Source organism: Cygnus olor, chromosome 1, assembly GCF_009769625.2.
Source record: "Cygnus olor isolate bCygOlo1 chromosome 1, bCygOlo1.pri.v2, whole genome shotgun sequence".
Taxonomy (NCBI): Eukaryota; Metazoa; Chordata; class Aves; order Anseriformes; family Anatidae; genus Cygnus; species Cygnus olor.
In genome coordinates, this window is record NC_049169.1 from 111200850 (window position 1) to 111218814 (window position 17965).

The 17965-nt window shown below is 36.8% G+C and overlaps 1 protein-coding gene across 1 annotated transcript in view; it reads right to left on the bottom strand.

The window, feature by feature from the left end:
* The window catches only part of SYNJ1 (synaptojanin 1), a 63920-nt gene that overhangs the window by 4199 nt on the left and 41756 nt on the right, over positions 1-17965 (bottom strand). The window contains 9 exon segments of the mRNA XM_040577073.1: positions 1020-1040; positions 3387-3607; positions 4426-4534; positions 6074-6144; positions 6239-6277; positions 7917-7964; positions 13479-13517; positions 14139-14267; positions 14717-14923. Coding sequence (XP_040433007.1) covers positions 1020-1040; positions 3387-3607; positions 4426-4534; positions 6074-6144; positions 6239-6277; positions 7917-7964; positions 13479-13517; positions 14139-14267; positions 14717-14923 — 884 coding nt within the window.

Here is a 17965-nt window from a genome sequence, read left to right on the forward strand (position 1 = left end):
TGAAAATAGCATACTTTAGAGACTCTCAGGACTAATAAAAATATTATAAGTTTTTTCCAATATATCCACCACAGCATTTTTATTTTGTTGTTCAAATTGCAGTTGCATCTTTAATTGGTTGACAGGAGAAACAAAGTACTCTGGCAACACTGCATTTGCTCTGGTGTTTTTATCAGAACAATGCTAGTTACATGCACCCTGATACTCCTAAAAGTCAGGGTTGCTAAAATAGATGAAGCCTATCATTACCAAACCATAAATAGAATAGTTCATCTTCTAAGTATATAGTAAGTGTTTCAGAAACACTTCGGAAATACTATTAAAACAAAGATATCAAGGAACTGAGGGGAGAAATGTAAATATTTGAACTGTAGACTAAATGTAAAACAAATGCAGCTTGGCACAAGTTGATTAAGTCCTATGCTTATTAACCAAGTAATCAAAAAGTACAAAATCCCAAAGAAACTACGAATCCCAATTGCTCTTTATCGTAAGCAAATTTTGGTCTGAATAATTCTGGAGACAAGTGCTTTTAAATTGTCCAAAATATGATGACTTTTTAATTGTAACAAACAGTATATTTTACTTTGGGTAATAGTTCTCTGCTCTTTGAGAAATGTAAAATGTGTTTTATTTTGAAAAAAAACGTCAAGACTGCAATTGCATCAGGATTCATTTGTATTAAAGAGGAATGCTAAGTCCAACACCTACTTGTTTTTTTCCAAGCAGACTGAGACCAGCAGATTCAGTGGTGACTAAACAATATACATAAGGTTTCTAATTGTTCCATAAACGATGGTAAAGCAAAATATTTGCTATGGCACTAGTAAATACAGTTAACACTATCAATTTTTATTGCATTGTGAAAGGGAAAAGCAAACTATGGTATGACAATCAATCCATTAACATGGGCAGGTGATTTTAATGTGGATGAGACTGTAGATGTATGAAAAACAAGATTCATACATCTTTTCTGCTTGAATAGATGGAGACCACATACAAGATCGGTAAATAGATACCTGTTACCCTGATGGTTGCTCCTGCTTGTGAAAGAGAAACAGACATCAAAGGAAAGAAAATTAGGAAGAAAATCCAAGTAACAAACCAACCTTATGTTAAAAATACTTTGTTTTTAACAAAAAAAAAACATTTTTGGAGATACAAACATGAAATAAAAATATTTATTACACAACACTATAGTAAGTTTTAAATTCCTGTTGTATTTTGTTGTAAAATTTATAAGCTTTATCGTTAAGAGTCAAAAAAACCAGCTCTAGCCAGTTCTAATGTTATATTCATTGTGCATCCGACTTGTGCTTGTTTGTGAAAACTGTTTGTAAGTATTTGCCTATGGGTGGTCTAACTATCCTTTAATATTCCATCTGGGAACTGTGTTGATATGATCTCACCCATCTATAATAATAGTTTAACCTGAAAAATTATGACTTTCCATTCTATCAAAAGCCAAAAACTCTTTAATTTGCAATGAATAAATTCTATTTATAATAACTACTTTGCTTTTTTCATATGTTGTGTGGTAATCTATGAAGTCCCAAATATTCACTCTGTATACAAGCAATTATTTTTATAAAGAGAAACTTATATGTTCTTAAATAGCACAGTCAAGCTTTGAATCAAAGGATGGGAATGGAATCCCACTACCTCTCGAAAGCCTTTGTGTTTAAATTCCTTTTCTCAGAAAACTTCATATTTACAAATGGTAATCAAGAAATGAAAGAAACATCATTTAACTAAACTCTTAAAAAATGTGAAAAAGAAAATTTTAAAAAATAAGCTGGAGACAATAAATTAAACACAAGGTGGGCCCTCCTTATGATCGCACCGCCAGTGTTAATCAAAGAAATGTGATTGCAGAGAAAATTACAGCTACTTGAACTAGTTTTAAACTATCTGCTTTCACTGTAACAACAGTATAGCCACAGCATTAGCCAGCTCAAAAACCCGTTTATAGTGTTTCTGAGCATACTTTTGATTGCTGTGTATACACACAGATAAATATAATTTTCATAATAATTTTGACAGAACAGCTTGCTTTCACAAAGCCATCAGTGGTAGAACTACATTTAGAAGGTGTGAGGGCTTTCAAAAGCAACAAAATGCAATCCATTTCTATTCAGAAAATTGGCACGTTCTTAAGTACCTTCTGCCTAGATATATATTTTCTATTGGCAAAACTTCATACTTTCTAACAAACTCTAAAGTCTTGATATTCCACCTGTATATTCAACAAATATCCTCCTTTTTTTTTGGTTGAAGTTTCCAAAATGAAAGGAGTTAACAGGCAGACAGAGGTTTAGCAGAAAAAAAAGAGTATTTAAAAATTTCCCATTAGAATTCAAAATCATCAACTCACTGAGGCTGCTTCACTGTTGTACAAAAGAGATATTACCTACCAGCTTTTTGAAAGTGAACTTCAGATATAGTGATAAGGTAAAATCTAAGATACTGGTGTAAATAAAGCTTACATAGTCATCAATGTCCACAGCTGAGTATGTTAAAAAACAAGCAACAACAACACACCACCAAAGAAAACAACAAGTTCACTCTTGGAATTAAGAAAGCACAAATCTATCCACTTCAAGGAATATGCACCTTTATTCATGTAGTGAATAATATGGGCTAGCACCTGGGACTGTAGAGATTAACGCCACTGGCCTCTAGTGAAGAAGTTTAGCCTTATGCGTATGTAATCAACACTGGAAAACCTACTTCTGCATTTTTTAATTTTATTTTTAAAGTGGTAAGAAACCATAACTCTTCTTAGAAAAAGGTTTTGGTTTTTGAAAGTAACGCTCTCAACGGTCCTACAGAACACAATACCAAAGTTACTGTACTGAATTTTCAAATTATTTTGGTATTTTAATTGAGAATGGGGAACGGGGAAGATAAGTGTATTCTATTATCTATCAATATCATCATCCTGCAATGAATTATCATCTACATAAAGCACCATATCATGAGATCAATAAAAGCTTACACTTTAATAAACAGGAAACAGCATTATGCATGTGTCCTTATAAACTTACATTTTAGATTGTGTATTTTTCCATATAAAACTGCTAAATGACAACATAACTGTAAGAACAAGTTGTTCATACATCTGTCATGAGAAATCTTAAGTTAAATGTTTAGTATGCAAGATATTAGTTATTCACAGACAATACAAAATCAGTTAAGAATATCCAATCAGAACTTGATGATCTTTGGATCCGATCTTTTGACCTTTATTTTTGTTTGCTTGTTTGCTTTAGGAGTTTCTCACAAATCTACAACATGCAGCACAAGCTGTGTTAATATACATAATGAAAGACATATATACAAGGTTGTTGATTTTTTTTTTTGGCTGTGTTTTGTTTTAAACTTACTTGCTGCTGTGAAGGAGCAGATTCAGAAGGCAAACTGTGAGATGATCGGCTACGAGGAGGCGGTTGCGGGGGTGGTTCCAGACTTTGTGGGGCACTTGTCTGAGATGGGTGTGATGCCACTGGTATCAGCGGCTCCTGCATCCTTAGCACAGGCGGTGGCTGAGGGACGGGCTGGGCAGGAGCAGCCTGAGGCTTGAGTGGTTCAGGAAGCAACGGTGAGCCTGCAAGTAGATTTGCAGCATTGTTCACTGTTAAGAATTATTTTAGAAATCTTAAGAATGGCATGAATGAGAATGCAGGGATGTGAAAGCACCGGAGAGAACTGCAGAAGAGCTGCAAGAGCAAGCGTTCATGGCAAGTAGACTGGAAGTCATCAAGAACCCAGCATATCTCCAGTAAAAAAAATATTACTATAGATAGAAAACAGAGCCAGAAACCACACCATTCTTAAACATACTTCAGTTGAATTTAAATATACTTTTGGATATCACCATTATAAAATTAATATTTTGATGTTAATACATAGGGAAAAAAACCTTTATATTTCAATTTAGGAAATGGCTTTTTAGAGTCAAATATAAATCCTATTCCAAATAATAAGATTATGGAGCAATCACTGCAGAGAATGATCCAGTGATCAACACATCTAATGGAAGAGACTGATAAGCCTAGACCAGAACACAGCAATCTGATAAAAGAGTTTCTCTTAATGGAATTAAATCTGTGGGCCTACATTTCCTCTGACTGCTGCCTATTATCTGTAAGGGTTTACAGTAGTGGTTGACCATCAGCACTAACAGAAGCTGTCGGATGTTATTATGCCTGAGAATCTTCATTTGTAGTGAAAAATGAAGACATATGCTGTTAATAGCAATGCATTTGAACCAGAGACAGTACCACAATAGCGACACTTGGATTTAGCTTTTTTAATATATATGTGTGTGTGTGTATAAATATATATATATATATATATATATATACATAAAAATAAAAGTACATAGTACATATATAAACGTACTACAGAAGAAATAAAACTTACCCCTTGGTGGTTCAGCTGGTTTGGTTTGAGGTTCAGGTGCTGGTCTTCCACCAGAGGGACGGACATGGCTTTGTGGTACACTAATAACTCCAGCTCGAGGTGGAACAGTCTGACATGATAATGGGTAGAAAGAAATTATTTTAAATTCTATTTCAGATTTGTAGTCATCTACTGCTAATTGACTCAGGATAATTATGACTCTGAAAAGTAACTTCTATGATAATAGTTGTAGAGCAAATTTTTTATGCATATATACAAGCAAAGAATATATTCTCAAAATACTATGAGTGCTCAAGTCAAAGCAAAGGATTTTTACAACAATATTCCTCTTTACACAACATTTACCAGTGCAACAACATTTACAATATTTACTATTTTGCCAGAATTAGTAACTCAACTTTATTTAAGTCTGTAAAATGTTTTAAGCAACAAAACAAAAGTATTTTATTTTGGGACCTAATAAGTATATACTGATAACCCACTGTCAACGCAGACCATAGATACTGTCTACTTTCTAGGCTATAATTGGCAGCCTGCCATTTGCAAACAGAAGCTACAGCCAATTTTATATACCGAAAGTATGTAAAGGTGCATAAGAGACTATGGTTAGATCTTTAATCTGAAACTGTTTGCTAATTGTAAAGAAGGTACTTCTGCTCCCCAGCAAACAGGATTACTGAAACATACATTCTGCATCAATTCAAGGCTGGAGTCTTCCCAAACTTTTTGGAATATGGGCTTATATGCTGGGAATTGAATTGCTCTCTTAAAACAAAAGGACCTTCATCAGTATTTAAAGAGAAATCAGAAACTAATGCAGATTATAATTGACACAATGAATTATGAACACTTGAAATCTGAATGTAAAGTGTTACAATAAAACCCACTAGATTTCAGAAAAAAATTATCATGAGACAAAATAACTTAAGATTTGTTTCCTCTAGAATTGTGCACATGGTATATTCCCACAAAAAGCGGATAACAATGCATGTTCTTGAAATGGTTTTCAGAGCAAATCTCATCAGACAATTCTCTATGTAAATATGATTTTAAAATATGCAAACAAACTTCACCTCTTAAAAAGAAATATCATCCTTGTTGTTACTTTTATTAGATGTACGTACAGTACTTGGAAGGCTTTGTATAATATCTGATTCCTTATGCTTGGCTGAATCCATTTAACAACTATCTCATGTTTTAAACCACATAACCTCTGAAATATCTGACTTCCCTTTCATTGCCAAGATGCATGTCACTGGGCTTTCTATGTATACTTAGAAAGTAGGCAGAAGGACTGTTGGATTAAATTCCAAAATGCAAACTAAAGATTATACATCAAAACCAAACCAACCAACAGAAACAAAGCCTAAAATACTCCCCAGGACCACTTTGGGGGAAGCAGAGCACATGGTGGTTACTGTCCCTGGTCCTGAAAGCTGAGAAAGGAAATGCTACCCAAAAAACAACCCAAGAGAAAGAAACAATGTCGCGTCAGCTTGAAAATCCAAAAGAGGGTCAAGCTAAGGCTTGAAAGCATATCTTATGAGATATTCCTCAGACCTTACATCTGTTATAACTTAAAAAAACACACCAGCATAATAAACTGTAGAAATTTAGAAGGAAAATTATTTTAAGATAGAATGCCTACCGGTCGAGTAGCAGCATATCCAGCAGCTCCTGCACTTGAAAATCCAGTTGAAGGTGGAGGCTGGCTACGAACTGAAACAGATAGTGGAGATTGCTTACTTAGAATACGTTTCAAATTCAACTTATTTCTGTATTCTAATTAGTACAAAACATGTGTCTGTATTACCTAAGTTATCTTTTCTTTGTGTTCCAGGACTTTTTTGTGCTTTGAAGCATGGAAAAAAATAGATTATCTTTGTTAGATAAGTTATAAACAGGTATTATACAGTAATGGTACATTATCACTAATGGAAATGGGAGTAAGAGACATTAGTGAATTTTTTATTTTTCAAGTTGTTACAGATTAGAGTCTATTCATCAGCTAAACTGTTACACTAGTACTCTTACCCCACAGCACATGAGAAGTAATTCAACCCTTCTAATTACAATTTAAGTCAAATCACCTCCTATTTGTTGCAAGCTAAAGATGCCCACTTGCACAGGTACCCTGTGTTCTGAACCTTGCTAGAGAAAGTTGTTTCCTTTGTCGTATATTCTGTAGATGTTTTAACAGCAGTCTTTAAAACAAAGAAAATTTATGTAACATGCTGATTCAACAAATCATGCGATCAGAAGAGTACATCCATAATTATACATGACTCAGCAATCTACAGGTTCTACACCAAGTTCCTGAACTTATTCTCTTTGTTTATGGGATAAATATATTACAGCACCAACCTCAACATTTTCATGCTGATGCTCATGACAACTTTGTATGCGACATTCAAGTTTTGAAGTGCAAGATATGAAAAAGTTACCTTTACCTCAGGCAAATGCACAATTTCTAACAGGCAAAGAGGTTTAGGATTCTGGCTTGTGTTTCTGTTGCCTATTTCCCAGGAAGGTAAAATCACCATGTCAGTTACAGTAACTGGAAGGAATACTCTGTGGTACATAAGACACTTAGTTTATCAAATCAGCTTCCAGTTGGGAGACAATGCTGCTTTCTTAGAACCAGTTAGAATGGGTTTCTGGGTCCAGTTCTCAGTAGATGCAACTCGTACCCAGAAGAACCTGGCTCTAGCTTGCCCTACCTACTTTGAGCAGGGGATTGGACTAGATGACCACTAGAGGTCCCCTCCAACCTGAACTATGCTATACACAGAGATTTTGCCGATACAGCAAAAGGAACCAGCAACATAGCCAAAATGAATTATAGCATACAGGAGTACATTCTGATTGTGACTACATTTGGACTTTCATTGCCGTACCTATTTTTGCTGCAAAGGGAAGAAAAACAAAACTCTCCTGGCAAAGCTGAAACAGGACCCATTCAGAACCATACATACATAGTCCAACTAGAATAATGCAAGAAAGATGCTTCCCATAAATGTATGTCACATGCATTTAGGCACTAGAATCAAAATACATACTTTATGCTCTTTAAAAAGAGAAAATATTAAATTATAGGGTAAATTATTTGAATATAAATTTCTCCCCTCAGAACATGAGTATGTAGCTTTTCATGAAAAATTAGGCTATCTAGATTCCTGATTTAGCTACAGGTATAGCATTTACTCTAGCAATCAGTCAGTTACATCTTCCTCTGAGAGTCAGCCTTGAAAGTATTCTTCTTGATTACTCCAGTCTATGTCTCTACATCATTTTTTGTAAATGAAGTATGCCTTCTATAATAATTCACACCATCAGAAAGCACCTTGCCTTTCTGAAAACTATGTTAAATAATAAAAAAAGATCCTATACAATAAATTCCTTAATGAAACTGCCTTCAGTGTCACAAGGACAATATCACTCAGGTATTAACATAGAAATCTATTTCTAGAATACAAGAATTGTTATGTTACCTTCTACTTCTCTCTTAGCTACCCCAGGACTGGGAGGAGCTCCAAGACCTTTTCAGAGAAAGAAGAGAAGCTGTACATTGCATAAGAAAAGCAGTAGATTGAGAAAGCAAAAACAGAAAGGACACTGCCACAAGACAGGTCTACGTAACTTAAAAATGTCCTAGCTAGATTGTAGGTACTTATAGGAGATAACTGGAGCAGCATGGGGAAAACAGACCGACAGGAATTATAGATCAACAAGATCATGATTGGAAACATTTTGCATTACAGCTGAAAGATCATTTAATTTCTTAAGTATACACTCTCCACAAACTTTTGTAAGTTCAGAATGATATTAAACGTCAGCCTTGAAACTCTTCGAAGTCAGAGCATGTACCTATACTCCAGCACTTGAAAATATATGTACATCACTTATACCCTACAACATTAGGTCTGCTTCCTGTAATTCAGGAGAATACTATATAGTATGTTTCTGACAAGAGTACATTTGAATAAGCAAGTTTATGGAATAAGTTTCTAATTTTACATAATGCATTGTATCCTACAGAATTGTATCAAGTTATCTACAAGCAGCACTCTACTTGGGAAACCTGTATCGACTGGTGCAGAGAATATCTGCAATAGATGTTACAGTTCAGACTGAGAGAAAGAAGATTTTCAATCATGCATAAGCATGCTGAATTATTTTGATTCTGTAATATGATCAAGCATATACAGGGTCCATAAACCTGTATGGTAAAAACATGGCAGGACATAGATAACACCAGATGGTATGCAAGGAGGAATCCTTAAGGCGTGCGTATAGGAGTAAGTAACAGTAACATCTGGCAACTCTGGAATGGCTTTAGTATAGGTGACGGGAAGGAGCTAGTGTTCAAGAAGCCTACCTTAAAAGCAACTTTTGCCTTAGCAATGACACAGCCCCATGCTTTCTCATCGCGTGCCAATGTGTGGTATCTGCTCAGGAGCTCTCTATGATCTGGAAAGAGTGCTGTGAGTTTTGGCAGTTATGGGTGGAGGTGTTAGAGTGGGAAGAGTAGAGGCTGGTATGTGACATGTCAAATCTCTGAACATCTGGTTTCAAGATGTTCAACAGTGGTATATGTTAGGTATTCTGGGTGAGTTCCAGGCTATGCCAATTAACCTTAGATTTCCACTGACAGTGAAGTTCTGAGAGAAACAGCACTGATGAGGGATGAACAGAGAACATAAGCAGGGGACACAGAAGGAGACCACTGTCAGAACACGTCATTTTCAGGTATTAGCTCTGCCCTCCTCCCATGCAATCCAGAGGAGCACTGGGGAAGAAGAAAAAGTAGTAACCCACAGGCTGTTAGAAGCCTACCTGCTAACTGGAGAAATAAAAAGGAGGTAGAGAGCATTCTCAGAGGATGCCCTTCTGAACCTAACTGTTCATCTCATTACATGGAAATGGACACAGTAAAACCTCTCTAGGAGCAGGGAACTAGCCTGTTCATTTCACAGACCTTCTGCACTTTCCCCTCCCAAAGCTCACCTCAGCCCGTACTTTGAATACATATTTTCAGGGTGATTTTTTTAAGCAAATCCTGTTTTCTGCAAGATGATTAATCAAGTCAACTCCTTTCAAGGAAGGGAATGGAGAGAGTATCTTTGACCATAAGCACATAGACATGTTCTCATGTTGATGCACCACACAAAAGAAGACTTCTGTGCATGAGGATTTTAAAAGGGTTAGCAAAATTTTAAAATATTCATTATATGGGTGAGAAAGGGTATATAGGTCAAATACTCCAAATTTCACTCACTAATAATGCTCTTCAATGGTGACAAAGCAAAGTTATCATGTTGTGATAATGCTATCACAATTGGCATTGTAAGAAGCTTTTCGTGTTAAGGACAGGGAAAAAATGTACACCTCAACCTGAAACAAATTTTTGGATATAATTTTTTACTGTTACCATAGTCTGTATATAGCTTAAAATTTCTAACTGCAGTTTGAAACAGTTTTGCAGGCACAGACACCACATACTTGTTTTACAATAATGTTTTAAGGAAAGGGGTTGGATTTACATGGAAACAAATCTGTAACTTAAGCCCTGACATCTTTTAGACAGAACTGCATGTTTTGCAAAGGTTACATTTACACATTAGCTTAATGGAAGGTAAACTCCAACCTCTCTTGAATTTAAGTGTCTGTGTGTGTGCACATGTATATACATACATAATATGCACACAGGCCCTGTGCCTGGATCAGGACAGTCCCAAGCACAAATACAGGCTGGGTGGAGAATGGATTCAGAGCAGCCCAGAGGAGAAAGACTTCGGGGTGCTGGTTGGTGAAAAACATTGTGAGCCAGAAACTTGTGTTTGCAGCCCAGAAAGCCAATCGTACCCTGGCCTGCATCAGAAGCAGCGTGGCCAGCAGGGTGAGGGAGGTGATTGTCCCCTCTGCTCTGCTCTTCTGAGACCCCACCTGAAGCTCTGCATTCAGTTCTGGGACCCCAGCACAAGAAGGACACCGACATATTAGAACGAGTCCAGAGGAGAACCCCAAGGATGGATCAAGGGGCTGGAGCACCTCTCCTGTGAAGATAGGCTGAGGGAGTTGGGATTGTTCAGCCTGGAGAAGAGAAGGCTCCAGGGCCTGCCACTACCCGAAGGGGGCCTACAGGAAAGCTGGGGAGGGACTCTTTGTCAGGGAGTGCACTGACAGGACAAGGAGTAATGGCTTTAAACTAAAAAGGGAAGATTTAGATTAGATATAAAGAAGTTCCTCATGGTGAGGGTGGTGAGACACTGGCCCAGGCTGCCCAGAGAAGCTGTGGATGCCCCATCCCTGGAGGTGTTCAAGGCCAGGCTGGATGGGGCTTTGGGCAGCCTGGTCTGGTGGGAGGTGTCCCTGCCCATGGCAGGGGGTTGGAACTGGATCGTCTTTAAGATCCCTTCCAACCCAAACCACTCTATGATTCTATATGTATATGTGTGCATATGTATATATGAGAGAAATCTAGGCCATTTCCTAATGTTTGAACAATGCGTTAACTGTTTTAGCATTAAGGCCTTCTGTTTCCTTCGTTACTGAATATTCATTCTTCAGCACAAGAGGAAGAATTGTTTCACCATATTTTTCTTTTTAAACAATAAAAATTAGCTTTTTCAAAATGACTGCCATGTTCTAATGTACTCAACTTTAATTCTGATCTAAATTTCAGTGTAACTATCAACGTACACTAACAAGTACTTGCTGCTTGGGTGCATTTATTTTCGTAGCTTGGCAACCTTGCATTTCTTTTAATATCAATTTTACTACTGCGTTTTCTAGGTTTAAAATATTTATCTAGAGGATAATCACAGTGAAAATTAACACTTTACCCAAATTGTTGCATATACTGAAAATACTGTGTATTCTCTCAGTCTTAACCTCATTTTCAGAATTTAAACCAATGATAAAGACAACTATCAGCCTTTTCTACATGAAACAGGAAAAGTGTGAATACTATTGTTAAAGGGAAAAAAGCAAAACAAATTAAAAAAAAAGAAAACTTTGGGTAATTGACAATAGCCTTTATCATTTCTTAATATTCTGTAAGAATTTACTCTATGATGCAGTATAACATCTTAATTTTGAACTATAATCAACTGAGTGTATAAAATCCTCAAAAGAAATCTTACATATTAGCAGGCAAAATATTTTGCACAGCACTAAAATTAGCACATAGCCTTGTTTCCATTATTCCTTGAATTCTGAATTGATTAAATGTAAAATACGACCAGTCTCTAAAAAAAACCACTTAGATGCCCAAATCTTACTCACTTATTGAAATAATATTGAGCCATGAGAAGAAATACTATGGGCACTGAAGGGAGTGAAGCTCTCAGAATAAAACGTTAGAACACATGGTTGGGGGAGAGGAAATAACATTTAAAATGTACTACGTTTCAAAGATACGATCATTGTCATTTTTCTTGTACTACAGAAGTCTAAAACAAATGTTTCATACACATGCACAGTACACAGGTTTATTTTTCATAGTACTTTCATAGTACAAGAGCTGGTATTCTAGATAAGAGAAACAATGTCATTTACCCAGACATTATGACATTTACACTGCTTCGAGTCTTGTGCTAATTTGCTCAGAGCTGAGCTCAGGTACTGCTGAAAAGCAAAGCATTATGCCTTATAAGTATACTCCATAAGTGGAAAATGAAGCACAAGCAAATGAAGTAGGATGAACTTTAGGTCAGAATTATGAAAAAATATACTACACTTTAAAAATTGCATAAAAAACAAGTTTTATGCAAGTTATATCTCTTTATTCAAAGCTATGTTGGGAAAGAGCGAAAAAGAAAGGCCAGTGTTTATACAATTGAGACTGAAACTAGGCAAACAGGATTGTGTCAACGTGCAGAAAACTATACAGGACTGAAGTAGTATAATAAATCTCACATGTCATGCATTATCTATACACTGACTATATTCTAAAGCTTAAGCATTTTAACTAATTTGAAGTATCACACCTTTGGCATAATGACCTCCTCCACTCAATTGTACCTGAGAGCTATGCACATCTCTGGCCCCACATCAGAGTAAGCTACATTTATATACTCTGTAAAATAGATTACGTATTTTTCTGGGATTGCTGAAAAGTTTAGAATTGTTTTCTCAAATAAATGTTTCTACTGAGTGCCAATGTCTGACAAGCCATTAAGAAAGTATTCGAGACTCACTCCATCTTATGTATTAATGAGCTGATATAAGTCCAAGCAGGACAGCTCAACTATGAATCGTGACAAAAAGGGACAAAATTAGTTTCAAGAAGCACTTCTGAGAATGGGTGAATTGTTATAGCATGCAAAACCAGATCAAGTTAGAAAAAAATAAAGCTAGCCCAAAGAGTTTATGGCCCTCAGCATTATCAAATAAATAATAAAAAAAGAATTAGGGGAGAATTATTTAAGGATTTTGTTATTTTGTAAAGCCTTGTAGCTCTCAAGTGCCTTTAAAGTAACCACATAAATTCCTTTACTAAATTTGTGTTGCTAAATTACATTCTAGTTCCAAGAACTATAAAGCATATTTCATATCTCTAGGACGGGCTTCGGAGCACATTTCAGAGACTTGGAAATAGAAAATAAACTATCTAGATGTCAGCGCACAGCTCAGTGATTTGCAGCTTTTTGCTAACTGGTGATCATCCAGGGGAAATTAGGCCAGACTTCAGCAGTAGTTTCAACGTGAAGAATAAATGGATAATCACTCCAAGTAGCTACAATCACAATCCATTTCACAGTGCTCCATATCATGAACAGTGAGGAAAAAAGTCTATGCTTTTCACAACTGAAAACAAGATAGCTTTCACGGAAGAGTTAGTTACAATATAGGGTATATCGTGACCAGGACAAAGTAATAAAAACCTGGAACAATCTTAATGTATAGCATATCAACTTCTGGAGAAATATTTATTCATAAATATCAACATAATTTCTGTCTCTGGGCATCATTAAATTGAGTATCATCACAAGAGACCACCACAGAATTTTTGCTACATAGTCATATCCGAAAACAATTAAAATCATTACCTCCAACTTCTTTTCTAGCAGGTGCAGGACTCCTACCGCCTTACAGTATTTAAGAAATGAATGCAGCAATAATGAAAAATATCAGTACAGTAAGAGGGAAGAAAAAGAATGAGAAAGTTAAAAATGACAAGGGTCAGTTTGTTAGCTGCTATGCTGCCCATATGCTTCTGAACATCCAGTTTCTCTTAACACTCGATTGTTTATATTTTCAGATGATCCAGATGAACTCTACATTAAAAACTCAGACATGATAACATGCGTATATACTAATGTCAAAACTAAAGGAATAGAAATCAATGAATGCACAAGATTATTTATCTTTTACATAAAAAATGAAGATGCTATACAAAAGCAAAAGTGTTGATAAACACTGCTGTGGGAAGCCCACATTTTTAAGCTGTGAAAATAAGTTTATAAACATTATAAAACTTATTCATTAGGTAAAGAAAATAATATTTGAATGGTGCTGAAAAACGATGTTATTTCAACATCATAATTTTGCTACTAAATGGTTTCAACTAAACATTTTAGTGAAAAACTGTGGTAGGTTGCCTTGAACCCCAAATCAACAATATGCAGTTTGGGTCTGGGACTTCAAAGCTTATCTCACAGAGCTGAAACAAAATGTTCCTGACCTCCTGATATGTGTCACCGCATTACCTGATGGTGGAGGTGGCCTCTGCGGCGGAGCAGGACGTGCGGGAGGAGCAACAGGGCGAGGTGGTGGAGGACGCTTAGGCTCCAAGGTCTGAGAAGACTCTTTCTGCTGGGTACCAAGCTGACTTTCACCTGGAGAACATGACAAAAAACAAAGCAAAAATTAATCACTTGCACAGTCTAATCACAGTAAAGATTTTCTAATAGCAAATTATTTTCACAGACAGGCTGGGCTGGTCAGTCCCCAACACTGGAAACACGATGGTGCAGAAGTAGAATCGAGGTTTTCAGAGAAGGAGAATGAGGAATAAACTAATGGTGAAAACAAGCTGATTTTCTAAACGAAGATTTTTTTCTCATATGCTTAGAAAGTATATACTGATGAAAGAATGAGAGTTGATTTACCCAAGGCAGCCTTGGTAAAGTTCTGTGTAAAATGCATAATGACAAAAATATTTATTCCTTCTTTTATTAATCTAAAAGCACTATTAAAAATACTCTATAAGCTAGTATTCTGCCAGTGGGCCATTCCACTGCCAGGCCGTACAGTAATAGAGGAAGTCAAGCAAGGTAATACACACTGTGTGTGGAAATGGGTGGTCCTGGAGTTTTTGTAGGTGCTCGGCTTGGTCTCACTGGAAGTGCAGGTCCATCTGACAGTGTAGGGGACTGACAGGGACTGGAACGTGGTGAAGAGCTTGGGGAGGTTCCAAGACCAGAGCTTGATGTTGGCTGCAGATGCTGAGGAAGGATTTCTTCTACTTCAGCACTATAGTCATCGATGTCACCTAGATAACAACCACCCCCGAAAAAGAAAAAGCATGTAAAATAAAGGGAGCTATAGTTATTTTAAAAAGTGGGGAAATTACAAACTGATTCTGGGTATGGGATTTTCTGCAAAAAGTCCTTAAATTCAAGGAATTTTCTCAATAACCCAAGTATGATTCTTACATCATAAATTTACATACAAGGAATGTAGATGTATTCAAATCAGCTGAAACACTCCAAATGCACAAGATTTCAGAGTCTTGTAGGATTTGAGGTCATATTTTAAAAGAATCATACTGTTTCCCACGGGATTATTAATAAAAATTTGACCAATAATACAGGCCTCTGAACCTTCAAAGTTCTACTTTCTACAGGAATTAGAAAGAGATGAAGTGTCACGTGACAATGAAAAGCAAATGTAACATTTCATATAGGTTTCCCATACCTGTACCCTTATCAAAACATACCTTCCTTTATGAAATACCCATTCAAAAAAACTTAGTCTACTCTTTCCAGTTATCCTAGAAAAAAGAAGAGTTGCCACCTCTTTTCTTGAAACTTTTGCAGTATGTTTGCTACTAGGAAGCTTGGATAGAAATCCAGAGCAAATGAGCTACTCAATCCTAAGACGACAATAGAAATCAACATGGACATAATGACTACATCTAGCAAGTACATCTGTTCAAGAAAATAATAACAGAAGAAAAACCCAGCACCCTATAAAATACAAAAGAAAATGGAATACACAGAAGAAGTGTCACCGGTTAAGGTGTGGAAGATTTGTTGTTGTTTTGGTTTATATTTGTTTTTAAGCTATTGTTAGAAAAATAGATGTTTTACTTGCTAAGGATGTAAGAAGAATACATTGTAACATAGCAAATAGAATGAATCAGACCTCCTGGAGAAATTTATTTTCTGAACACAGAGGCCAAGCCACAGGACTTGAGCAATACTCAAGAAGATTAAAAAAAACCTACCCACAAATAAACAACAAAACACAAAAAGACAACGAATATATATTCACAACTTAAGCTTTGCAGGTCTGCCTACAAATCCTCCTGCTTTCTTCCCCCAGATATTCTTGAAATGAGACACTAATGAACAAATGAAACAAAGCTGCATATAAATCCAATTCCATTACTCAAAATTCATATTCAATTGCTGTGATAAAACACATAGGCTTACTCCCACACAGTGATTTAAAAATTCTTTGGTAAACTACAGTCAGTACAATACATCAGGAGATGTCTATTGACGTTATTGATTCATGATATCTCTTCAGATCCCATGAAACGAAGGCATAACAGTACCTAGAAACCTTGCATACATTTAAAAATTTCCCTTGACCTTGTGTCTAGAACAGTATCTCAGTCTATCAGGGTTTTTGAAGACATCCACTTTAGTAGACTTTTAGCCATGGCAAAACATTTCTTGAAATACAAGTGTGGCATACAGCCACATGATGAATATCCGGAGAGGCTGTTCCATCAGAAGATGTTGCTGTATTTTTTCCTTAACTGTTCCACTCAAATGAAAAAAAAAATTATACTCCCAGGATGTTTGCAGATCCCTGTGATAACGAATAATTACATATCAAGGAAATAAATTCATTTTAGGACTACCTTGAGAGGCTTAGCATTTTCTTTATCTTCACTCAAGTTGAAAACTGTCTTTACTATACAACTTGATCCACTTTTCAAAATATCTGACAAGAAGCTTAAGGGCCTTCTAAGAATTAGAATTGTGTTTTCAATTGTGTTTACCAATTGTGTTTTCAATAGATGCTGGGAGCCTGCTTTCATTAAATAGCTCTTATTTCTATCCTCTAGAACTACCTTTGAGCAATATTGAACAAAGTCCCTCAAGATAGGGGGTTGACTTTCTGTGATCAAGGGCCTAGTTTTGACGTAGCACAGCTGTGTGTCCTTGGCATACATTTACTGCAAGAACTGTGACAAAGTACATAGATTAGAAACATGAAGAAAAGCAGAGGTGCAATTGCTGCAATGGTGACACTTAGCAGCTCAAGGAATCAATTAAAAAAGCAGTGACAAACACAAAACAGGAAAATGGAAAAAAAAAAAGCAACTGAATGCTGAAGATCACCCTGTTGCAAGGAGCTACAGAGGATGAAGCCTTCTTCATCCAACTGACATTTTCCTGCCCCTCAAAGGTTCATCAGGTGTTTTTTTGGGGATAGGACTAATAAGCTTCCATGGTATTACATGTATTGGCCAAAAAAGTAACTGTTTTGTACTCTGAAACTTGTATATAGAATCACACAATGGTTTGGATTGGAAAAGACCTTAAAGGTCACCGAGTTCCACCCCCCCCCGCCATGGGCAGGGCACCTCCCACCAGACCAGGTTGCCCAAGGCCCCATCCAGCCTGGCTGTGAACACCTCCAGGGACGGGGCATCCACAGCTTCTCTGGGCAGCCTGGGCCAGTGTCTCACCACCCTCTGAGTGAAGAATTTCCTCTTAATATCTAATCTTACTCTACCTTTTTTAGTTTAAAACCATTACTCCTTGTCCTATCCCTGCACTCCCTGACAAAGAGTCCCTCCCCAGTGTTCCTGCAGGCCCCCTTTAGGTACTGGAAGGCCGCTGTAAGGTCTCCCTGGAGCCTTCTCTTCTGAACAACCCCAACTCCCTCAGCCTGTCTTCACAGGAGAGGTGCTCCAGCCCTTTGGTCATCCCCGTGGCACTCCTATGGATTCATTCTAACAGGTCCATGTCCTTCTTGTGCTGGGGGTCCCAGAGCAGAACATGGTGCTCCAGGTGTGGTCTCATAAGAGCAGAGCAGAGGGGGGAATCACCTCCCCCGATGCTTCTTTTGACGCAGCCCAGGATACTGTTGGCTTTCTGGGCTGCAGATATCCTGCTTATAGTGTCTCCATAAATAGTAAAAGCTGCCTGAACGAAGCAACCTTTGAGACATCACAGAACGAGATGAAAATGATGAGCAAATTAGTAAAACGTGCAATTAGCAAAATGTGAGCAAATTAGTAAAGCCTAGGCATACAGTGCAAACTGACAACAAAGCTGACACAGCTCAAAAA